Source organism: Carassius gibelio, chromosome B7 (genome assembly GCF_023724105.1).
Source record: "Carassius gibelio isolate Cgi1373 ecotype wild population from Czech Republic chromosome B7, carGib1.2-hapl.c, whole genome shotgun sequence".
Lineage (NCBI taxonomy): Eukaryota > Metazoa > Chordata > Actinopteri > Cypriniformes > Cyprinidae > Carassius > Carassius gibelio.
Window position 1 is genome coordinate 12,253,887 of NC_068402.1, and position 25,118 is coordinate 12,279,004.

Consider the following 25,118-nt stretch of genomic DNA (forward strand, 5'->3'; position numbering starts at 1 on the left):
AAGCAGATGTTTGAGCTCTTTGAGTGATTTAGGTTCAGAAGCCTGCACGTCTGAGATAAATTCATTTCATCTCCATGGGGAGTGAACTTGTGAAGAGAAATCTATTCCTGTTCTGACTCTTCCTGCATGAAGAAAGTGAAAATCTGGTAAGGAAATTTCAGCAACATGTTAAGTATTGGAAATGTCACTGAATGACCAATTACACACAGAGAGCCAGATTGTCTGCAGCTTGTGAAGAGTGTTTTATGTAAAATTTGTCTACTTTAGAAAGTTGTGTATGAGAGGGAGCATTTATCTCAGAGCTAATCATCAAAGTCAAGCATTTAGACCCATCTGAGCTATCCTTTTCTACATTATTAGAGCATTTGTCACCTGTTATTAACATGCATTTCATTATCCACTTGTACAATATCAGCAATTAAGTTTTTTATTTATTTTTTATCCACTTTGTTTTGTGCAGCTTTTCTGTATTTATAAATCCAAACCTGCATTCACGGATTGCAATTCATCAATACAATTACATATATATTGCACAGGGATATTGATTAGTCCGTTTTTTATTATTTTATTCATCTGGATTGAGAGAAACAAACAAAAATGAGCACACAGAAAATGTCAAATGAAATTTACCATCCATAGTAGAATACCCAGCACCTGTAATGGTTAAACTTTTAAATGTTTTTTTGAACCCATTAAAGGAAAGCCGAGTTTAAAGCACAGTCCATAGCCAACAGGAAGTTCATGTTTTCGCTATGTCCTTAATGTAAGATGGCTGTTACATCAGGCTCTGAGAACAGTTTGTCAAATGTCCCAGGAACAGTTTATCAAGATTTGTTCCAAGTTTAAACAAATTGTACAACTTGTTTTAGCCCCGCATTTTATAGTGCTATTCCACTCTAATCAGGTGTTCTTGAAGCAATTCAAACAATTAAAAATGTAAGTGCAATAACTTACGGTTGTAAATCACACAATATATATAGAACATAAACAAGCTTGAAAGTAAATAATAAAAATGATTCAAAAGCCATACGTTTAGCTTTAAGCCAACACAACTATTTTAAGTTCATTTACAAACCAAAAACCCAAATGTATCGCATTTTATCCCCAGACCCACAATACAACAAAAGCAAAAACCCTCAGTCACACATAAAATAATATATATCTAAAAAGGATATTTTTACAAAAGAAAGGCTCCAAGGGTATTATATGCAAGAAAGGAATCCAAAGAAAATCATACATGCGACCACACATAAAACAAAGCATTATATTATTCTAGTACTTGGATATGCCTACTTCAGTAGTATAAGTTTTGGGAGATGGGACAGAGAATTAATAATCTCTGTAACTCATAGGCATCTGCAAAGTACCGTCTGACAATTAACATTTCCTTTGTGTACTGTACAATCGGTTCTGTGCAGAACCGTTTTGATGACCATTTTACGTGTTTACCTTTGAGTGAAGTACAAGAGTATCAAAAGCAAATGTGATAACTTGTGTTCTGTTATGTAGAGATTTGCTCGTTTAATTCTACAGAAGTGTATATGTGTGCTGATACTACATAAACTAATGAAAGTGTTGACCTGGGCTTCATCGACGCCCCTCCTGGTTCCACAATAGTTAAAGATAGGCTAACACAAAGCAAACACTGCTCTGTTCTGTCACAGAATCCCTCTCTGCAGATGTCTCGGTGTTAATTAAAAAGTCTGCCTCAGAGCACGGGTGTGCGTTGACTCAGTGTCGCTGAGGGCTGATGCTTTGGCTGGGGTAGCAGGCCAGGCCGTGTTCAGCATGGGGCTTTGAAAGAAGAGCCATGACAGCTGAAGGGGAAGCATGTGCGAGGCATGTTTGTTTTGCATTTATCCCGCGCACAGCTGTGTGGATTGTCCTTTCCCAGAACACCGGAACAGTGTAGTCACTTCACCCTCTCAGCAACCTCTTAAAGGACAAAGTGAGAGTGTCGGGACTCACAGTTGTGCACTGGCAGAACTCTTCATGGTGAGGATTGGTGAGGATTGGTGGTTGAACTGTTGCTCTGGTGGATGGATTCAGTGCAGGACAGATCAACTTACTAGTTTAAGTTCTAATGATAAGCACATTAACATTCTCACTAGCTTTTTTAGAAGGTCCCTTGCTACGTTAAGTCATGAGATGCAATGAAGACTTATGCCAGAAAATTAATGAAGCATGGCTCAAACTTCAGGAAGCCCCTACATTTTACATATCATGTATCCAGGCCATGGGGCACGAGACTGAGCTGCAGTAAGCAGGTGATTTCTAATTAACTTTTGGCAATGAAGTTCTTTTACAAGGTTTAACATGATATTGCATCCAGTGCGTTATACATTTGAGTTTTTGTTTAAAAGTAATGCAAGCCTAGTTTTCTGTTCTAAAACAGAACTTGAGTCCATGTTGTGACCCCCTCAAACCAGGTAAGTCACTGCTCTGGTATTATAATAAAAAAGTTGTGTGTGTATATAAGTATCTCCAGGGATCTAGATAAGCCGCACAGCAGAATGAAGCAAAGGAAATGTGGTTCTCATTTACAAATTAGAAATGGCTTCTCCAAAGGGCAGAACGTATCGGATTCGTCTCCAGATTTCAAACAGCTTTGTACCTGATCTAAATCTGACTCTGGAAAAGCAGAAAGCTCGTAGTACCTTGCAATAGTGCTCGCTTTATATTTCTGTCACCTCTGTGCATGGGAATGTCAGTGATTACATGCCAAAGCCCAGTATTGCTTCCACCCAATCAGAGCCTTACTGGATGATGCCCAGGTTGGCAAGTTGATAGTTTCATATGAGATGGTGCAATGCGGGACTTATGCCAAAAAAATTAATGAAGCATGGCTCAAATTTCAGACAGCCCCAACACCGTGCATATTATGCATGTAGGTAATATGTTACACGTTAAGTAAAGCACCAATGTTTGCAAGTGTGTCTTGATTTTCAAAACACAATGAAAGAAAACTTTCTCAAACTATTTTTATATCCTTCATTCTCTGTAGATTCTATTTCTTAGTCATGTTTGACAATCAGTTGGACAGTCTGTATGACAGATCCAAGATTTGTATCTAGTATGCGCCTGTCAAATCTTGCCAAACAGCTTTAGAACAACTTTTTCTTCAAGAAAAAAAGATTGAAATGTTGTTGCAAAGAAAAGAAAGATAGATTGCAGTGAGGATAGTGTCTACCATCTGTAATTAGACATAGTTTTTTCCCTGAGACTACTGGTACTGGGGGGATCACAATTCATCTAGGCAAGTGGAAGCCTCCTTTGAGTGCCTAGTTACCTGTGGGACAGTTATGTCTTTCTTTTCTGGTCCTCTTAAGTCTACCATGCCTGACATGCAACTCCTAATAGACTTTTGCTCAAGTGTTTGAAGAGGAGTACTTATCTCAAATTGTTGGTAGATTTCTACAAGACCAACAGAATTAATATGGACAAACTAATCAATGTAGGTGTGATCAATAAGGGATTTTGTCAATGGGGAGTTAAAATTATAAAAAGCAAGTTCAGCTTCCCCCGATTACTGCTGCATATATGTTTGGATGAAGCCTACAATAGGAAAGTTTTTACTGTGAGAGAAACTTGCAGAGATGGCATATTTGGAAAAGGAGTCTGTGACAGAACAAGAATTTAACAGGTTTTGATTATGCCGAGATGAAAACGAAGCCAGATGCGTTAGGTCAATTTATGTGTGTTTACAAATGGGACACTGGTGGCGGATAAGTGCAGTTTTTTTTTTTTCAATTCATTTTTTCTTTTTCATTTAATTCTTGTATGCATTCAGATGTCAAGTTTGTAGTCTTTCTTGTATTTCTTTCTTGTTTCAAAGCCAGAACATTCTCAGTTTTATGATCTCTGATTTTCTGTTGTCTCTCTAGACTTCACATGCAAATAAATCTCCTGGCATTTCTAGTACTTTTCTTTTCTTTGTCAATCCATGCTCTCCTTGTTTCCAGGTCATGCTTTTGTGGCTAACCGATGATCACATTTGCTCCTTCTCTTATTTGTTGAGGGATAATGTCCTGATCTTGGGGGAGTCATGTAGCCCAAGAGATGGCTGCGCTGTGTTCTTTAGCTTTCATTCGCAGGGTCGCGATGCTGGAGGATTTCCGGTCGGGGTCCATGTTTAGATCGTACCCATTAATGCCAGTGCTCATGCCTGGATTCCCAAACAAGCTGCCCATGTGTGTCTGTCCCATGTGACCTCCAGGACTGGGCACACCCAAGAAGTCAGACACTCCGCCAGCAGCATGTGGATGAGGCGGCATGCAGGAAGTGACCGAGTCACAGGGTACAACACAGCCGGGGACCGGAGATGCCGCACTGCTGCTGCCTATCCAAGAAGGGTTCTGAATCTGCAACAAAGACGAATTCAGCAAGTTAAGGTATAATGCATTTACATTCTGCAATCTCAGCATTAATAACATTAATGCAACTTATGGTCATGAGAGCATTTATCAAGTCCAACTTTTCTTGTTTTGAAATATTGCATTGGTGCGAAGGTGAAGAATCCTCAGTGGTACTCGATATGGAGATTTATCAAGAGCTGTGAGGCATTCATCTGGTCCCATACTGAGTGGGAGCTGCTTGCCTAGTGTGGAGGAGGAATGCCTGTCTCTAGACGTTCCTTCAACACCCAGAGTAACCTCCTCTGCTGAGCAGAGGGAGCACAGAGTGAATTGATAGGGCTGTATTCTGCTCTGGGCCTGGGGAGGTGGGGGTCTGAGGGAGGGCTGTGGAGGGAGATGAAAGCCCTCTCAGGGAGATGCCCCAGATGTGAGCAAAGCTGCATTCCACAGCTGCAGGCGCGCTCCCCAAAGAGCCACCCCTGCCCTCCGACCCGGCCACATATTCATAATAAATCCAGGAGATTCTTTGGCTCTCCTGTGAAGGCGTGTCGTTCTCGGCCACAGCCCTGGTGTGACCTGACCTCGACACTGTGCTTCCTAAGGCCCCACAATTATCAGTGTTTACACGGATCTGATTTCCTATTGTTTTTCATTTGATATTCCCAAATGTTTATCAGCAATATTCCACATCCAAGTTTTAAAAAGTGAACTTAATTCAATCAGGTATTCTTGTTTCTATTTATGGCATCAAAAACAAAGCACAAGAAGTGTATTTTTTCTCTTAAAAGTACTAGAAGAACATTGAATGAAACCACTTGTTTTTAAAAGACTAATGATCCCAGACCAAATGATGACCAACCATCTAGAGTATGAATTATTTATATTATGTTGTCATCCATCATCAAAGTCTGATAGTCTGATAGCCTAATTTTTTTTAAAGCTGTGACAGTTAAGTGCATGAACATTCTAGACTTTTTCCCCCCAGGTCCATTAAGTGCATCTTCCAGAGATTTTAAATGCACTTTTCCTTTTTGGAATTTTCAGTGAGAACATACTTTTGCACTATTTATATTAAAAAGCAGCATACAATAGTGCATAAGTATGCAAATTGAGATGCACCTCAAAAGAACTGTTAATGGAACCTTTTAGAATGGATTTGTTTAATAATAATAATAATTAATATTCATTACTGGTATTTCCTTAACTCTCAGCTATTACTGAAGACAGTACTATACCTGAGCGTAGTTCTCAGGCCTAGTGAGAAGGGGCAATTCATAGGCCGTGGAAAAATGTGTCCGGACCTGCTGCATCTGTCCGAAACGTTCCCTCTTCCGCCACTTGGCTCTGCGGTTTTGGAACCACACCTGCAAGCAAGACATCAATCCTTAATCACTTCCATCATCAAACTTCCCATTATTACACCGTATTTATGTGCACCGATCACATTGTGTAACTCATTTAGTATCAAATGTCTAAATGCAATTCTTTTTTTTTTTGGTGCATAGAGAGTCTGTCACTTGTTGTAAGTCTAGAGCTCATGTAGGAAACCCCTCGGCTATATTATTTTTCAGCATCTTTTCCTGGAAACAGTTCGGTGAGACCTGGCCCTTGTTTGATGTTGTGGGAGCTGACAGACTGTGATGGCCTCCTCTGAGTTTCTTCTCTATCAGAGCCATCAGCAGCAGCAGGGGGCAGGGAGGAGAAAGCAGGAACCCACCGGGGCCAGAGGCCTCAGAGAACCGTGTCGCTTCCCCTGATTCTCCACCACCATAAGCTTGCTTTGATGGATTAGGAAATTGCCGCTCAGCTTTTAGAAAGGAAAAGGTGAATCAAAAATAAATTCTATCATTTACTCATCCTCATGTCATTCTGGACCTGCATGACTTTTTTTGTGCATTACACAAATATATTTTGATCATGAAATAAAGGTCATTGGGCCCCTATGATGGTTTGGACCCCACTGATGTAGAAAAAGTGTCTGAAACGGTTTGATGACTTGAGTGTGTAAATAGTGACATATAATAGACCATTATATAGTGAACTATTATTAGGTGAACTAGTCAGCATTTTATTGCTCCCTTTTTCTTTCTTTGCTCTCATATAAAAATATGCATTGTTTCCCTGAATAGATGGATGTTATTTAGAGACCTGAAAATAAGAGAACAAATTGCACATAAAGTGATTTCTCATGGGTCACAGGCTGAAGAGCTGCCAAAATTCCATTCTTTAATCCCGGCTCTTCTCTGTTTAGAACTATCTGTTTATTGATTTGTGTAGTGGAAAGTTCTTAGTTTTTTTTAAATTTCTTTTTTTTTCAAACAGAGACTTTCTTTTGTCTTGCAATCTCGATTCGTCACGGAGCTTGAACTTGGATCGGGGTATGGCTCTTTGGTCAATCAGTTTGTGGTTTTTGCATCTATTGCCAGCAACATGTCAGCCTATCTCTCAGCGTAACCTGATAGCACCTCAGCTCTGCTTGCACTTAATGTGGTGGCGGACATCAACGTCCCTTGGCTCAACATCACATGTTTGTAGAGCTTAACTGCCTTGAGAAAAAAGGAACATTTGTTTTCTGAATCGCACAGATTTTTTTTCAGTAGGCATCATCATCACTCTTGTGGCTCTACGATTGCATCCTTGTATCCTCGTTTGGGTTTTGAAATAATCCTAGTTGTTGATGCTGTCTGGGCATCTAAAAGGTCTTTTTAATATGCATTGTGTGCACCAGCTTTCATGTTCCTGTCTTTATATTGATCTTTTTCTCAGACTGTCTTCCACTTCATAAATCTAAGCGTGAAAGTTGGGGGATTGAAAAGAAAGATGGAGGAAAGTTCAAAATGGAGTTTGTTTTCATTCTATGTTTAATTTCCTGACTCTTAAGCTCCTGGCTTTCCATATCTGACTCTCCGACCGGGTAGAGGCACATAGACGAGTGGTGGAAATATTCCCTTATTCCTTTCATACTGATGAGCCAGTGCTGAGGTGTGTAGTATATGCTTAAACCAAAAGCTCAACTTTGACCCAGACTGACAGGGAGAGTGCGAGAGAGATCATAGATGGAGAGTTATTTGGGTCTTTAGTTCAGTCATAACCTTGGACTTCCATTTTGGTTTCTTTATTTTCTGTCATTCTTTCCTTTAGTGGTTGCTGCTGAATAAATTCAAGCCTGCCAATATTAACAAGTTAACTAATTTTGACCAGCACCTGTTCGAAACAGCAGAAAAAGTCTGCTTTTAAAAATAAAAAAAAATGTTGTATGTTGTCCATGCGTGCTAGTAACACAGTAATTGGTAAAGACGTTGACAGCTAAAGCAGCTTAGAGGCTTATTATGGAGCTTTATTTATGTTCCAGCACCAGGAGAGAGAGCAGAAACACTGAACTAAACCCAGGAGAAAAGGGGAAAGAGCAGCTTTGAAGTCCAGAGTAGCTTTGAGGATTGATGGTCTGCCTCTGCTGTCACTCAAGCTCACCTCTTCTACTTAAAAATCATTCTTTTTGAGATTTTTTTCTTCTTCAACCTCCAGAACTGTATTTATGGAAAAATGCAATTTAGAATATTTTGATGTGGTCATGATATCAAATCACATTTTTTGGTGAAAAGGTTGACTGTTTTAAGCCATTAACCTTTGACTAGATGTATCTAGATGCACTAGTGTTAAATATATTAATATTATCAAATCTAATCACAAAAAAAGACATTTTAAGCCAAAGCGTGTAGACATTAGTATTTACAGTGAGCCGTCATAGTTCTTTGGTTGTTTCCCATCATTCTTTAGTTCTAGTCAAAGTTGTTTGCATGTATGTAGGTCATAAGCAACCCTCACCACATGAAGGAGCTTCAGGTTCTCTCACCTACCCTTGAGAGCAGGGAGGGACACATTCTTTCCTGAGTGGGACATTAATGAAAGAAAAACAGTGTAAATCCAGGGCTTCTAAGTAAAGCGCACATTTGGGGTCGGGTAAAGGGATCTCCTGGTCTGTCTGTCGGTGCAGGAATGCAGCAGTAGTGTTGGAGGGATTATATGCAAATGTAGGGTAAGGTTGGGGGTTGGGATGGGTCACATAAAGGTTCTGGTTTTCCAGACAGAGGTTCAGGTAGAGTCTCGAGATAAAATCAGACTCTGGATATATCTGGCTAATATGAAAGCCCTTTTTTCCTTTATGATCTTTTGTGATGGCCAACTTCAGCCACTTTTGCTCTGTATTCACTATTTACATTTAATAGTCAATGCTCTGAGTTTAATATATGGTGTCACTGTTCTTTTACCAACTTTAAAACATAAAATATTGGTCTTAACCTGAATCTCATCCCTCATTTCGGACTACAACTGGACTTAAATTAGTAGTGAAAGAATGGTGTTCTAACGTCACTGTTAAAGGTTGTTTAAGACACAGAATTGTATTTGATAATGGATATGTGGAGGGGGTTCACACCTGTACTCGAGCTTCTGTCAGGTCAGTCCTCAGTGCGAGTTGTTCCCGGGCGTAGACGTCGGGATAGTGTGTTTTCTGAAAGACTTTCTCCAGCTCCTCTAATTGATAGCTTGTGAAGGTGGTACGGTTGCGTCTTTTCTTGCCCTTGTTGCTCTCTCCCTCAGCCTTGTCTAACGGAGAAGCCAGCTCTGAGTTTGGCTGCTGAGGGCTTTTCACTCCTGACTCCTTTACGCTGAGGTAGCTGCCATCCATCCCTGCAGGATCACTGTTTTGGGGTAACTCAGAATCTGTCAGCCCTGTGCTGTCTTTACCTGTAGACAGAAAAAGAGACAGAGAAGGGTTATTAATTATGAAAGTGGTGTGAGGGAAGCAGTTCTGCTGGACCAAAACATTTTTTGTTTTAAATGTGGAATGAAAGATGGCTCAATGGTGTCTTAATGTGTAATAAATTTGTTTAAATGTAATGAAATTATTAGAATCTCTTCTTCCACATTCATTGTGTTCTTCGGCATAATCTTTCCAGGGTGCTGTTACGTAGGATAAACATTTTGAAAATGGACACTTTGTATATGTAATTAAGCCAAAAAATATTTTTGAGTGTTATGTTATGTTATATTATGTTATGTTATGTTATCATAATACACACATTTAGACACGTTAAGTCAAGTTATATTAACATATATCTATATTTTACCATTAAAACATTAAATACTAATTCAAATCTGGTGTGATACCAGTTTTTAATCTATTTTCACAGTGACATTTAGGAATAAAAATATATAGGTTATACTTTACAATAAAATGTGGGTGTCATGAAATAACAATGTACAATTTTTTACAGCATTTTTAATGTCTGCTGTTGTTCATCTTAAATCCATGTTTGTTCATAATTTAAATTTAATAAATGTATTATCGAGCAATGCAAAAATTTACCTACATTCATCATTTTACCTGTAATGCACCAATGCATGTTAAGAAATTAAACAAACCTATTGTATTTTATCTAAGAATTGCCTATATAATATTGGGCAAGACAATGTAGTGGTGTCCTTTATAGTTCTTCTGTCACAATATATGAATTATTCTATAATTGGGTCTGGAATGAGAGAGTATTTAAGACCCATGGCTTAATGTCAGACTCACAGCGGTAATGGCTGCCAGTCTCTGCTCATAAATCAGCTGTTCATGTGAAACAGACACCGTGGCTGTAATTGCAGACTGATAGATAATTACAGGTTTCCCGCCTGGGCACAATCTGAATACTGCAGCCCTGTTTGATGAGCGCAGCCTCAAACATACACACGCTCTGTGGCAAGGGTGCAAAATGGAGCTTGGCTTGTAATGAGGCCGCATTAGCCCAGCTACAAGACTCTAGAGTGGTAATTTTCTGTGTCAAGCCACTGGAAACACAGCAGCTCAGCTGTGAAACCCCAGTCAGTGTGCCGGTCATAAATTCAGTTAGATCAATGAATGTGAGGATTCCAGTACATTAGGTCATTTCTCCAGCTCTCTCTCAGTGCTCGTTACCTGTCTATATGGTAAATCATAATGCTCACAAAATTGATGGCGGTATTGGCAGACTTTCGTCTCTCTTGCCCTGTTTCGCTTACTTGGCTGCAAGGAGGAATAGGGTGTAAAGCAGGATTAAAGTTCCCTTTGGGACATTCCCGCTGATGTGATCCAGTGGCGACCCTGAGCTTTCTGTCTTACTTTAGCTCAACGCTCAGTGACGGAAAGTTATTTTAGGTGATGCAGTGTTGAGATGTGTTCATGTTCTAATGTGAGACTTGATTAAAACCTTCTCAGGTTTAAACTGAGGGGCTGATGGGTAAATGCTACTGGCACAAATGCCTTTCTCAGCACCTAAGGCCTTCTCACAGAACCATGTTGGGTAATGTATTGGGCTGGATTAAGGTATCGTGGTGACAACTGCTGGGGGAAAAATGGTGAACAGCTTGTCACTGGGGTAGGGCCCTTAAAAGTACTTTTTTGTATTTTATCTACCCCTTTAGGTTACCTGTTAATACCTTAAGGTACTAATATACTAATATACTCTCTAATATACTAATATCAACATTAAGCAGATAGTCCTCCCAAACATAAACATTTAGTTGCCACCTAATTATCCTCATGTTGTTCCAGACATATATGACTTTCTCTCTCCAGTAGAACACAACATTTCTTGGAAATATCTTCTGTGTTTTACAAAATTAAGTCAGCCATACAGGTTTTAAAAAACTTTCTGAAAAAACATTTTTGGGTTGATAATTCACAAGAATGTAGCTTTGAAAGTCCGCCAAGCAATAATATATATATATATATATATATATATATATATATATATAATTTTTTTTATTATTTACTTTTTACTTTTTCACATCAACTACTAAATATTTGTATGGCCTTATACAAAAATTCTGGACCTGGTCATGTGTGCAACTAGAAGTCCTAATCTTTCAGTTGCCAATAACTTTGTGAGCTTTGATTAAAGTTTGAGGCTTTGTGAATTTTGTGTGGTGTCGATGATTTGCAAAATTGATATTGATATATAATACACAGAATAAAATGGAAACAGCTTTTTTATGATATTAACTGTTTGTTGGATCTCTTTCTTAAAGGGATAGTTCACCCAAACCTGTATGACTTGCTTATTTCTGTGAAACAATAAAAATAAATTGAAGAACATTTTGATGATTGTTGACTTTTTTTTTTTATGGAGAAAAAACACTCAAAATATCTTATTTTATGTGGCCCAGATGAAAATGTCATGCAGTTTTGAATCAGCATTGGCCAATTTGAATTAATTTTAATTTTTAGGTGAACTATCCTGGCTTTAAATCTCGTTCCTGTTCTTGACATCATAACAGGTTGTATGCTTCCTTTTGGTTGTTTCCTTATTTTGCCTTTTCCAGGCACCGTGGGCTCAGCCATGACAGACATGGAGCCAGGCCTGGGGGTATAATGGCTCCCACATTGCCTCTTGCCCAGGAATGACACATCTTGTTAAGCAAGCATATTTACTCAAACATAAATATTTTCAGCTTGTCCCTTCAGATGCCTCACGCCTCTTGCCCCCACATGGAAAAGCTGACAGCCTGTTTGAAATCAGGGCCTAGCGATCAAAGGCTCTTGTTTATACCCTGTGTCACTGATGGCTTTTGGCAGACCTAGAGTATTGTGACAGTCTCATAGTCCACTGAGGGTTCAACTCAGGCTCTCCACTGCTCAAGGTGAACAGAGACTTGGCTGCCCCTGTAGCTCCACCATATGGGCGAGTAACATGACCTGGCTTCTAGGCAAGAAATCTCATGGCAAAATGTTTCTGTCAGAGTCAAAAAGTTTTGAACTGGAGCTCTGGGGGGTGGAGGTTGAAGATTGCAACAAAAGTGTAGAGCTGAACATGGTCCTGCTGTTTAACCTTGTTTGTGGTGCAGTAAGACACCAACATTTCATGAGATCATATATGGCTTTATGAAAAATGTCTACCACAGTTGACGAAAGAAAAATCTCTTACATTTTCCAGTGAATGCAAATGAGAACATTATTTTAGCAGTACTGAAGAAATAAAAGTTTTGAATATTGCCCAAACTGACTTTTTGGAACTGCCTTTAATAACATAAAATGCTGTAAAAAGGATTATTATTATTTTTTTTAAACCTGCATATAGCTTTACCCTATTATTTAACTTGGTGTAGCACCCATTACTCATTTTGCTAGTCCTTTGCATAAATATTAGTGAAATGTAAAATGTTGATGCTGTATATATTTTTGTAGATTTTGTGTGTGTGTGTGTGTTTGTGTATACCAGTGTATATAATCCATTGCTATTGACCACTGCAGATTTTTCTGATTATTGATTAGTGTTGTTTTTGAATGTCTGATATACAGTGCCATTTCGAAAGTTTGTTCATTTGTTGAGTCTGTTTTTGTTTTTTTGGAAGAGTTTTGAATGATTATATATTATAAAATATTTCATGTTTTATATAAAAAAATCAAATATTATAATTCTTATTATTTGTAGATGGGGGAATGAATGACCAGTGCTCTCTTCCACCCTCAGTACAACAACTGATGTGAGACCCGAACCCCCATCTGCTCTCTTGGCACCACAGCAAAAATGGCTGCCCACTGCTCCAGGTGTGTGTTCGCATTGTGTGTGTGTGTGTGCACTTGGATGAGTAAAACGCAAAGTTAAGATCTAGAGTATGGGACTGCATACTTGGCCACGTCACTTTCACTTTTCACTTTCTTACACTTTTTTTTCAAATATGATATTATAAAATATTATTAAATAACGGTTTTATATTTTAAATTGTAATTTTTTCGTGTGATGGCAAAGTTTAATTTTGATCTATTACTCCATTCTTCTGTGTCACATGCATGGTCCTTCAGAAATCATTCTAATATGCTGATTTAGTATTGTGTCAAAAGTATTTCTTATTATCAAGATTCAAAACATTTTTGATGCTTAATATTTTGTGGAATCACTGATGCATTTTTCATAACTCTTTCAATAGGAAGTTCAAAAGAGCAGAATTTGAAGTAGAAATTGTTTGTAAAAGTGTCTTTATAAATATTTTAATCAATTTGTGTCACTGAAGAGTATTTCCGCCACTGAATAAAAAAATAATTGCGACTTTATAACTTACAATTTTGACTTTATAACTCACTATTGTGAGTTTATATCAAGCAATTCTTACTTCATAACTCGGAATTTGTTAATGTAAATAAATCTTACTGTCCTCAAACTTTTAAATGTTAGTGTAGGTTGCATTAAATATTATGTGTGTTATGTAATGAAAAAAAAATTGTATGTAGCTTTAGATAAAAATAAATGTAAATATAAATATGTTTTTGCAGGCTTTGGCAGTGTGGGGTTTTATTGCCCTTCCATTTAGTTATTTGTGCTTCATCTTTCAATAACACTGATTCCAATGACTGCACCTCCATTTTTCTGCTACTTTACAGAGTGAGGGATGTGTCAAGTAATTTGCTTCCCAGGTGCAATGAGGTAAGACAGACATGGCATCTAATCTGATTGGATTTCTAATGTTAATACTGCACTAACAGCATTATAACAGCAGTTTCGTACCAACGTTGGAGGGCTTTGTCACCTCAGAAGTTGCCAGTTGTTCAGCTCTAGGTTAGGAGACGGGTTAGGTTCAGGAAAAAGACTAATTGGCTTTTTAACCTGAGTAGATTCACACCCGTATGTGCAGCAAGAATGGGGCTTGTAAACCCATTTTACAGCATCTCCTTTTACCTCTGACTCCAGAGTAAAAGATCTTCAAATAGGTCACCATTTGATATATCCTATAAATTTTGAGAAAAGGGCACCACTATATATTTTCATAAAATATGCATGAATGGCTCACACAGTGGTTCCAGACGCACTTGCACTAAAAAGGTGCCTTGCCTTCGACGAGAGACGGCAGTGGTTCCTGGCTTTGTAGGATGTCGGTGCTCGACCTCATGAGTTAGCAAGGGTCAGATCTTTACAAGGGGCAGTCATTTAGTACCAGCTGAAAACGGGGGAACACATCAAAGTGTAATTTAACTAGCTGTAAAGCGGCAGGGCATCTTCTATGCTTTTTCACAGAATCTGATTGTTAGGGTCAGCAGCGGGCAAATAAAAGAAACACTATAAATTAGGCTACCTGGGGTCTCTGTGAAGGGTTAATGGTGAAATACGCCAAAGCCCCCGAAAATGTAAAAAAAATTAAAACACATAAATAAGACATTGTTGGGCTGGGTTTCATCGCTGTTTTGACCGAAAGCAAATTGTAAAGGAAACTGAGGAAGACTGTTTGCTCATCTAAGCTTTTGTTTTTGTGTGTTATTAAGTTTGTTTTCGGTGCTTAAAATATGGATTGAATTGTAATAGGCAGCTTGGTGCTCTGAAGCCAGGCCAACATTCTGAACTTCTCTTCCACTAATTATTTCAGGCTCTCACAGACGGACACGGCATGGAGAGATTGATAGGTTGTGATATGAAGAGTGGCTCCGGCTGGTGGCATATGGAAACAGTGAACCCATTTTTTTTTTTTTATTGGTGATTGTGAGCGTGACACCACAAGATATTAGTAGAGATGGAGCCTCATTAGTAAACGTCTGCACATGCAGCCATTTGCAAAACCAGAGCAAATCACATAGTGAAAGGCAGATGTGACAACAGCAGCTTGATTCTAAACACAGAGCGACCAAACCACAGAGACGTCTCCTCTGATGTGCTTTACGTTTTAGAGTCACCTCTCACTCTTGTGTTAGATTCAGACTTGAGAGTGAACTGTATGACTCTGTTTAAAATGATGCACAAATCGGCAGTTGTTTCAGAGGGAGAGTTGCGTCTCAGCTGGTGCATACTGGAAAAAAAAAAAAGTACCGGTAGTGAGAATCTGAAAGGTATCCGCAGAGAAGTCCAAATGCACCGCTAGTCCTGAAGGACGATTTATCTTAGCAGGCTGCAGCAAAGAGCACATGCTGGGCAAGAAAACACAGCATTTCCTTTAAGCCGCTTCTCGCGATAAATCACAGATCGTCCGGCTCTCTTGGAGTGCTGAGATAAAAAGTATTTTTAACTCAAGAATGCTAAAACCTGAGGATGAGTTTATCAACTGCAGTTTGAATGCATATGCACCATCAAAAAAAAAAAAAAAAAAGCCACAGTGTCTGTTTGCTGGTTTTACTAACACCACTTGGTTAGGTTTCTGCTTTTCCAACAATTATGATTGCAGAGAGTTAAAAATTGGTGGTTTTCTGAAAAATATAGGGAGTTAAAGTACTCTGTCTAAGTGCAGTTTGGTGATTTTGGCTGTCATTAGGTACAAATATATCACAGTTTTCAATTAGATTTTTTTTTCTTTTCTTTTTTGGTGCAAGGGTTTCAGAATGAAACCCCTTTAAACATATTGCAACAGCTTGCCTTGTACTGTTCTCTCTCTTTATTTTTTTATTGTGCTATTTTCTACCGTTTTGTTTGTTTAGCAGTTGACATTGCATTTCCCAAATCATCAGTAAAGTCTGGAATCTCCTGTATGGCATTAGAAACCACATTGGAGCAGTGCTGTAGTTAACAAGCACTATGGAATGCTGTAAAAAACGAACTAATCACTGTCGTTTAAGATAATGTCAAGAAAAAAAAAAACACATACAGAAAAGAGCCAAAAGCTAATGTAGCATACAGACATATTACAATTTTAGTATCTTCAGAAGCATTTTACTTTTACCCCTGTAATTTACTCACTCTAACATGATTTTAAACTCATGACTTACTGACTTTTGTGGAAAACAAATTAATATGAATATGCTCATGCAATTGAAGTCAGCAGAGTTTAGTGTTAATTCTAGCACATGAGTGTAAGTGACAGAATTTTCTTATTTTTGTGAACTATCCCTAAAAACATAGTAATAATAAATTAAGAGTGTCTACATTTTATGTCATGAATAAGTTCTAAAATCAATAGAATTAAAGCAACAAACAAGGGTTTGCTTAAAAAATGTGCTTTCACCTCAAACGCTCAGCCGTTCACTAGTAGTGAGGACGCATTAGAAGGAATCTACTGGGGTTTGATTGTGCTGTTTAAATAGAGGCCTTGTCTTTGAAGCGTACTGCTGGGTTGCCGTGTTCAGGCAAGCAGACTGAAGCTAATGTAAACTGTAAAGCCAAATTTTGAGCTAACTGGTAAAATGATCCCAAGTCCTTGTCACCTCTCCTTAGATCAACAGGCTATGGGAATGGCCCTTTTTCCTCATATTGTGCAGTAGCTCTGTGACTTTATTCTCCCTTTATGCTTGCTCTTTGCTGAAACAGACTGCAACTCCAAAACTAGACTCATGGCCTCGTCTCAAATGTGAATTTTGTGCTATGACTTGTACCTTGTAGTGATATTTGGAAGTTTACATGGTGATATTTTGTTCATAGTTATGGTGTCATTAATTTAGTACTGTTGCAGTACTATAGACATTGTAAGTTATTACTTAAGTAAATTCATATAATACATGGTAATAATTCACACACATATCATGAATTAAATATAAATTAAACCAGTAACTTATATTATTTAGAAATTACAGTAAAACAAATCACTATTATATATTTAGCATAATGTCAAAATATACAGTATTTAAAATCAGTTATCATTTATATGATTTTCTTTTATTTGTTTGCATGACAAATTCTCTTGATAAAACGTGAATGCTCAAAATAATTGTCAAATTTTAGAACATTTTTAATCATTTGTTTTGTATCCCTACCTTCAGTATTTAATTGTGTTTCACAAAAGAGAAAAAAGGTCTTGCTGTTTTGTATATCCTCATTATAGAAATGCAGCTGAGCTACTTCCTTTGATAGTTATTCATCATATTGGCCAAATGCTCATAAAAACATAGTTTGCCAGATTCACTGAGACTGCTTAAAAAAGGTTTGCAAGCAATTAGAATGTATAGAAACATTTGTACACAAACAAGGAATATAAAAAGTCATAATTCTTGAACTTTAAAGTAATTGCTATTATTTTATGCAAAAGTTTTGATTGGATCAAAGACTTTCAATTTTGCCATTCCCTCACCTAACATATTTTGTGTCTTGCTGTTGCTCTCAGCAGAACCAAACTATGAGCAAGCTTGAGCCCCACTGATTCACACAAACACCAAAATCCAAAATAAAAGCGAAAAAGAAGCAATAACCAAGCCAAACACAAGTTGTACAAGACTGTCAATCAAGCCATCATCAATTCCCTATAATACTGAATTGCTTCTATACTTTGTTCATCATATGATATGATCTATGGTGGAGACTTGTGCTGTGAGTGCATGCTCAGTTGATGCCTAGTGTTAATATTACTGCAAATTTATGTGATTTCTTCCATCAATATCTCAAGCCAAATGCAAATGCTTTGATGGTGACGCGTTGTGTATTTGTCCGAGACATTTGTTTTACAAGGTTGCATGAAGTCGTCATCTTTTGACATTTCATTGACTGCCTTTGCTTTTGGGCTTAGTCTACATTACCAGGAACCTTATTCATATACATTTGACCTATATGAGTGATATCTTTTGTAAGGACAATTCTAGAGTTCGTGTTAGCTAATCTTGGAAAAGGTTGTGGTAAAATTGGGCTTTCGTTGAAGAGGTGATGAAGGGCTCCCTTTTAAGAGTGTCGTTTTCTTTTGTTATTGGTGCTGACCACAAAGGAGGAATTAGTCAAAAGCTTGTTTTGAAAACCACATACCCTCTTCGACAAAATAATCATGCCCAGGGGAAATGTGACTTTGATGCAAGTCTAGTCTGTAACTGCGGCTTCTTTTTAAAAACCAGAATTAAGTAAGCCAAGCTCGATGCTGGTAAGTATCATGGTTTAAACAGAGGCATTCATTTATTTATTAAATGAGTCATTACCATTAAACAAGTTCTTGTAAATAAAATGCGGATCTAAATATTATATTATGATCACTCTTTGACCATTCTAATGGTTCTTTTTTTTTTTTCATTGCCCTAATGAAAGGAAGTTATCTGTATCGGCCGGCCTCATTATTATTCTTTTGATTTACTATTCTTTGTGCAAGTTGCTTTTTCCTAATTATATGATGAACATCTTGTATTAAATTGGTTTTGTTTGTGGCAGCGTTCAGCAGTTACACATGTCCATTGCAAACATATATTAAAATCATAAATATTGCACACAAACAGTCTTAAACTCATTCATCTGTTTTGAAATGGACAGAATATGTTTTCAATTTAAGTCAGTTACTCATTGTTCAGATACCTCTAGATCAATTACATGATGCATTCATTAATCCCTTATTAAAAAATAAACTAATCCTTTGAGCAGTGTTTTTTTTTTTTTTTTTTTGCAACCAAAGGCATGGATCCTGAAGCATCCAATTAATAATAGTCATGAATAGAGCACGATATGGTTAAAAACATCAGCATTTGTTGTAACTGATTTCAATAAGTATTACCTGCTCAGCATGGATGTCAATATTTATTCTATTTTTCATCTTTTCATGCATGATGAGCTGCTGAAGGTAAATCCTTCTCTTTACAACTGATACTTTATTCGTATTACAGACAGTAATATTATATCTTGTAAGCAGATCAATTATTATTTTATTTGCTGAAAGAATTGCTTTTCTTCCAATCACAATGTAACACTATCATTTTTATTTATTTATTGACAAACATTACATAATGCATAACAGGTCCGACTCCTTAGTAATATATTTTAAAAAGTCCTAACATTTAGGTTCATAGAAGTTTTGAATATCGGTTCACAGGTTTTTATGAATCTAAATCAACAGCTGGTCTGTAAGGCATTACTTCATGTTATATTAATAATGACATTTAAGTTATTGTAAAGTGTTTCATATTAAAACAGGTCAACTAAAAATGAAACGAGCTGATTTTCCCATTGGCTTGTTCTGTTAATCAACTCACATGGCCTGTTTTTCTGTTAGAGAGGTTTTGATTAGTTTGGGAAATAGGACTTTTATTTGACAACATCTGCACAACAGACATTATTAAATCTAATGTATGTCGATATCTCGTTGCGTCATCCGTTTATTATGCAGCGCGTTGCCGAAAGCTGCAGCTGTAAACGAATGATGGCTTTTGTGTTTGAGGTCGATATGAAAATGTGAATGCGATCACAATTATTTAATTAGTAGGCTTATATCTCCAAAAGTGTTACTATTTTATATATATATATATATATATATATATATATATATACACACACTATTTTAATTTCTAATATGCCTAACAATAATCTCGTCATGTTCTTAATGTCTCTTTTATAATGCTGTTCCTCAAGTCTTTTTGACAGCTAAGGCCATAAAGTAATCCCACCCATATCATATAGAATTATCGCATATAACAGATTGAGATATGGTTATGATAATCTTTTTGCACTTTCTAATTGCAATTAGTGTTATGTGATTTTCTGGTATCTTGAATTATTAAAAAACACCAGGAGCCTGTGTATCAGAAAATGTTTTTAATTTTTTTTTCTTGAAAGGTGAAGCATTTTTTTTTCTTTGTTTATAGTGTTATATGTGTTTGTAATTCTTGGTCGGTATGAGCCGTTTTCCAAAACTATTTTTTTTTCTTCACCGACATCTTTGCTGAGGGTTTTTTGTTTGTTTATTTGTTTTATTTGCCAAAATATTCTACCTTCGAATGCGCCAAATATAATACAGTCTCACAAACGGCTTTATTGATTATAAAACTTTTTTCTGTTATTTTAAGCACCAGACAGCTCAGCTTTAATATGTGGTCGCACAGCACACCTGATGTTTTAAAGTCGATCAAATTCGTCGAATCTTAAACACATTAGTGTCAAGCTTAAAATATGTGCATTGTTAAAAATGCATTAACCAAAACAAACATTTGCAGAAGACTTTTTATGGACACATTGAAGCATTTTCCCAACCTCATAATGGGCTACCGCTACCAACTTTTTGGCTTCCGTGTCCCTTCACTTTTCCTCCTATTTTAGACTTTATTTTATTTATTTACTTATTCTATATTCGTCAGTCGAATCGAATAATAATTATTATTATTATTACTATTAATAAATAGCATGAGATAGTGATGAATGTCAATCCTGAGAAAAGTTTTCGTGTCTCTAATGCTGAACTTTAGTTTCCTAGCTTTCTTTACAAGCCCTCAGGGCCGTCTCCATCCACGAGCACTAGGCTTCATCCACAGATTGCTAGAACGTGTTGAAATAAAGAATTAAGTTGGTTACTTTTTTTAAATACACAATTATAGAAGATGAAATGATTCTACAGAGTTTATTAGACTACTGAATGTACAACTTGGTTGTGCCACTTTCAGGAAGCTACCCTGTTGGTTAAAGAACTCTTGATTTTGTTTGCTATTTCAGTTTTCAGCGCAAAGCCTCCTATTTTCACTATAACGTTTTTAATTAACTTGAATAAAGTTAATTGAATATAGCTAATTCCAAAGCACACCACTCTACTTTCTTTGCGCGCTTGCATATCTGTTAGAATTGTGGAAAAATGTTCTCTTAGTCTTGGCTTTGCTTGTTTTGATGGTTTTTCAATATTGGTAGTCTAGATCCGATCCTGCTATCATACAAATGAGAGAAAATGTCAAAACACTCAATGTGTCGTCGACAACTTGTAAAAGCGTATAAAATTAGTTGCGTTTGCCTCCCGAAACGTGTTAATTCAATTGTCTGATTCAGATCCAGTATTAAGGATTGTAATTCAGATTATCGCATTAAATATAATTTAATTCGGTCTTCAAAGGTAAAATGTAATAGCCGGGGAGTTATGCCTCTTCCTAATTGTGTTACTGTGATAGCTGAGCCAGTTATATTGGTAGTAAGTTGTGAAGTCCACTGCATTTGCTTTGTAAATATTAGCCTACAGATGGACTTTGCTCAGATGTGATTATTAATATGAATAACTGCCTCTCAAGTATAATAACCTGGTCTAACTGTAACTTTTTACTGAAGGGCTCTGCAGATGATCCTGTTTTAGCAGAGTCATAAAAACATTAATGTCAGTGCAGATGAATGCTACGCGTACTAGAATCAGCTTGTACTCTTGCTCTGCATTTATTTGCCGTGAAAACGAGAAGAGAGAACACATCTCAGAGTTGCTTTGTTTTACAAATGCCTTGTTTTAAACTCACCATAACACGCGACGAGCCCTCCGTTGTGTCCGCTGTCCTGCTGGAGTTTGCTGCTGTCTGGGGGAGTTTTGCAGGAGGACCTCTGCATGAAGAGGTGGTATTTGTTAAAGGTGCCTTCCCCAGCAGTGGCATCCAATGACTGGCACTCTTGCTGGAACGGGCTCCCAGATTTCTCCCCGAACGCCTGACCTTTGTTGGTCAGGAAAGCGGGGCTGTATTTGGTGTCACTCGCCTGGAATGTCCTGAAAGGGTTCGCCTGGTGATCCCTACCTTGCGGTGCAGATGGGCTATAATATGAATCCATGGATGTCATTTCGCAGTATGAAACGCACGTCTCGGCGTTCATTCCTAAAAAAAAAAAAAAAAGGTTCGGGAAGAGAAAGAAAAAGACGTCCAAGCGTTTTTCCCCCCTTTCTTTCCTTCCTTTTTGGAGAGCAAAGCGAAGAGATACTCTCACACTCTCTCCCTCTTCCTCATACAAACGAATACACACACACACACACTCACTCACACGCATGCATTGACTTGTGCAGCAGCTGGCTTTGGTTATAAAATGATTCAGATGTTTTCCAGAAACGGAGAGCTAACCAAAAGCTAAAAAGCCCCCTTAAGGTTAGAGGAGTAACGAAAAATGCGTCTTCTGAAGATGCAGCCCAGATCTCCTCGGTGTAGACCACTACGCACGTCAAGACCTCTCCTCGGTTATTATGTAGATGAAATGAATGGGTGAGGTCAGACCTTTGCTAAGAAGAAAAAATGTTTTGTTGGAAATATGCGGGGGGACTTAACACATGACATTAATGTCATTAGGATATGAAATATACAACTCAATGAATGTGAAGGGCAACACTGGGGGAGCAATTTAATGGTTGATTCGCAATGCTTTTTAACTCCAGACTTAATCTCGCCAACGAAGAAAAAAGATAGAGCTCTGTACGAGCTTTTAAGTTTGGTGTGTGTGTTACTGTGATGTTTTTTCTTTTATGTTCCAAATCCTCTCACACTTTAACTGGCGTTATCTTTTTAGACGGGTTTGTGATGATCCTTCTGTTCCGATATCGCGTTTGACATCATAGTTATTGCCATCGATTTAATGATGTCGTTTAGTGCATTGACATAATTTTAACACCGAGGAATACTATTAATCTTGATTAAATGTGCACAAGATCATGTTCATTCTATAAACTACTTTAAACCCTATTAGGGATGGATTTAGGGCCGAGTAAAACTTGTCACTAATTTGTCATTTATTGTCAGGCAGTCACTTGTTTTCTTACTGCAAACAGTATCATGTTTCGTGTTGGTATTTTGTCGGATCTTTTTATTTGGTGTTTAACTATCAGCAAGAAATGTTGTTGTATCCAAGGAAAAATGACGTATGTTTTAGCTCTCACATTTTTCTCATTCTGTTTCTTTAATAATGCTTGCTGAAACCACGTCTTGCCCATTATGACGTGTTCATAATGCAGTTGGTCTTTATGACGTTGTAGCAATATTAATGAACAAGTTTGGGCAGCAAATGTTTCAGTCATGTAAAACACATACCCATTTTACTTTTTGTCATTTCTAAATTAAACACATAGCCTAGTACTGTAGTACTTTATTTATTTTTTACTGACTTCATAAATTCATATGTCACTTCATAAAAATTGGTCTCTTTTTTTCTGTTTAGAAATCTGTCAGTCGGGGGTTCATTTAAAAAAAAAACAGTGATGATACAACAATTCCGATATCAGCACTAATGTAAACTAATGTGACCTTTGCAGTTTATCTTAATTTAGAGGTTTTAAGACAAATTAATCCGAATCCACAGTAGAGAGACGGGGTTTCGAGGCCTGTTCATGGCCAGGATATGTCTATTAATATGTGTGCAACAACCAAATCAATAACTTAGCATAGCCTATATGTAATAAATAATATGTGTGTGTGTGTATATATATATATATATATATATATATATATATATATATATATATATATATATATATATATATATATATATATATTCCAGATTTCTTTTCGCAATAACAAATACTATTCGAGACAGGCATTTAACTTGCTTATGTAACGAGTCGAGTAAATAGCGTGACACATAATTTATAGTAAGATATTGCAGTTTCTTTAATGTCTGTAATTAATAGCCTACCGTCTTCATGCATAATAACTAAATAACTCAAAGGATGGTGATGGCGTTGTCCTACCCTGAAAAAAAATTATTCCTTGAATTTACAGAAAAAAAAAAAAAAAAAAAGTTTAGGGTAGGCCTAAGTCGCAATCAATTTATTTTAGATAGGTCTACATTTGTATAAACAAATTAGCTGACTAACTTTCAACATTTAATTTATTTTATTTTTTTAATATAGCTAAAATAAATTGTTTGTAACCACTTAGACTACCTTAAAAAATGTATTATATTTATTTATTTATTTATTTATTTATTTCAGCACGCCTACATTAGTTTAGAATATGAAAAACAGAGGGGAAGCCTGGGCAAGATAACAAACATGTCTAAACACAAACATGCAGTAAAGTATAAAGTATGCAGTGCCCTGTCTGATGCCGGACTGATACAGCAAAGTAAAACAGCTGTTGTAATTCGTTAAAAATAACCTCTACCCGTTATTATTTATGCCTATTATTTATTTTCCGCCTGTTATTATTATTATTATTATTATTGTGAAGTCTTGATTTAAAATAGTTTATTTTGGCGCCCTGATTTAAAGTGATCTAACGGTATTTGTATTTGGTGGCATTAGAAGCACATTTAGCTGAGAACGTTAGTGAGGGGAAATAAAGAGCGTCATAAAACTGTGTCTGCTAAAGCTGCGTTCCTTATAAAATTCAATAGAGCATTAATTTCTGCTGCTACATTGAAATTGTCTCGTGCACAAATTGTTCCGCTATCAGTGGAAAATAAATAAATAAAAAAGTAGGATGCTAATCGTTCTGTCCACCGCAACCAAACCTTTGACTTAATAAAGGAAACACGAGCTTAATTGGATTGCTGCAATGGTTTGGTTTCTTGTAACAATATTGAAATGAGTATTTCTACTTTTAATATTACCCCAGCTTTCTGCTACTGATAATAAATCATTGACTAATTATTTCTATTATTTTAATGTTTTTGAGGTCATATTATAGTTGATATTTAACTGGTATAATTACACTATTTATAGGCCTAAACGAGAAATTAATTTTCTTATTTAAATTTTCTGATTATGGTATTGATAGTGTTATATCTATTAGATATTTCCATGTTCTCATAGCTTATTATATTGTATCCTATTGTATCCAAAAACCCATGTTGTTGACTATTGCAGTGTACAAACGAGATTGCAATTATGCACGCAAATATTTATGTATTTTGATTTCGCAGTTAGCAGACTCTGGGGTCCGTTAATGTCCAAATATCTGTCGCAAAGGTTCCCTTTCAGAGAAAAGTGCATTGATTAGATTCTTTTCAAACCCAGGGCTAAATGTAGGGTAGGCCTGATTGAATTAGCTCATGTTTAAAGTTTGGGGTCTTGATTTTCAGACTTCCCTCGTGAATGATAAACAAAGACCCGTCAGAACTATCCATTTTCATGTCGAACACCTTTGGATATTTTTTAACATGTTTGGGCTGTTATCTCGAGTTATTTATGGCCGTTAAATGTCTCAGCACGTGT

The 25,118-nt window shown here is 36.9% G+C and overlaps 1 protein-coding gene across 1 annotated transcript; it reads right to left on the reverse strand.

Moving 5' to 3' along the window:
* Positions 1-545: 545 nt before the first annotated feature.
* LOC127962008 (homeobox protein aristaless-like 4) lies at positions 546-22,129 on the reverse strand. The gene is made up of 4 exons (XM_052561403.1): positions 21,451-22,129; positions 8,791-9,101; positions 5,591-5,719; positions 546-4,361 (listed from the first exon to the last, which is right to left on the reverse strand). Exons 1-4 carry the CDS (start codon positions 21,965-21,967, stop codon positions 4,044-4,046), a joined length of 1,275 nt encoding a protein of 424 aa, XP_052417363.1. The 5' UTR covers positions 21,968-22,129; the 3' UTR covers positions 546-4,043.
* Positions 22,130-25,118: the final 2,989 nt, after the last annotated feature.

What these genes read in the sequence shown, in the direction of transcription:
- LOC127962008 (XM_052561403.1), bottom strand. Translation starts at nt 21,967, where the DNA reads ATGCGTGTGAGTGAGTGTGTGTGTGTGTGTATTCGTTTGTATGAGGAA. An exon ending in AGGGCTCGTCGCGTGTTATG is followed by an intron (nt 9,102 to 21,450) that starts GTGAGTTTAAAA and finishes TTCTGTCTACAG; the next exon opens with GTAAAGACAGCACAGGGCTG. An exon ending in GGCCTGAGAACTACGCTCAG is followed by an intron (nt 4,362 to 5,590) that starts GTATAGTACTGT and finishes TCTTTGTTGCAG; the next exon opens with ATTCAGAACCCTTCTTGGAT.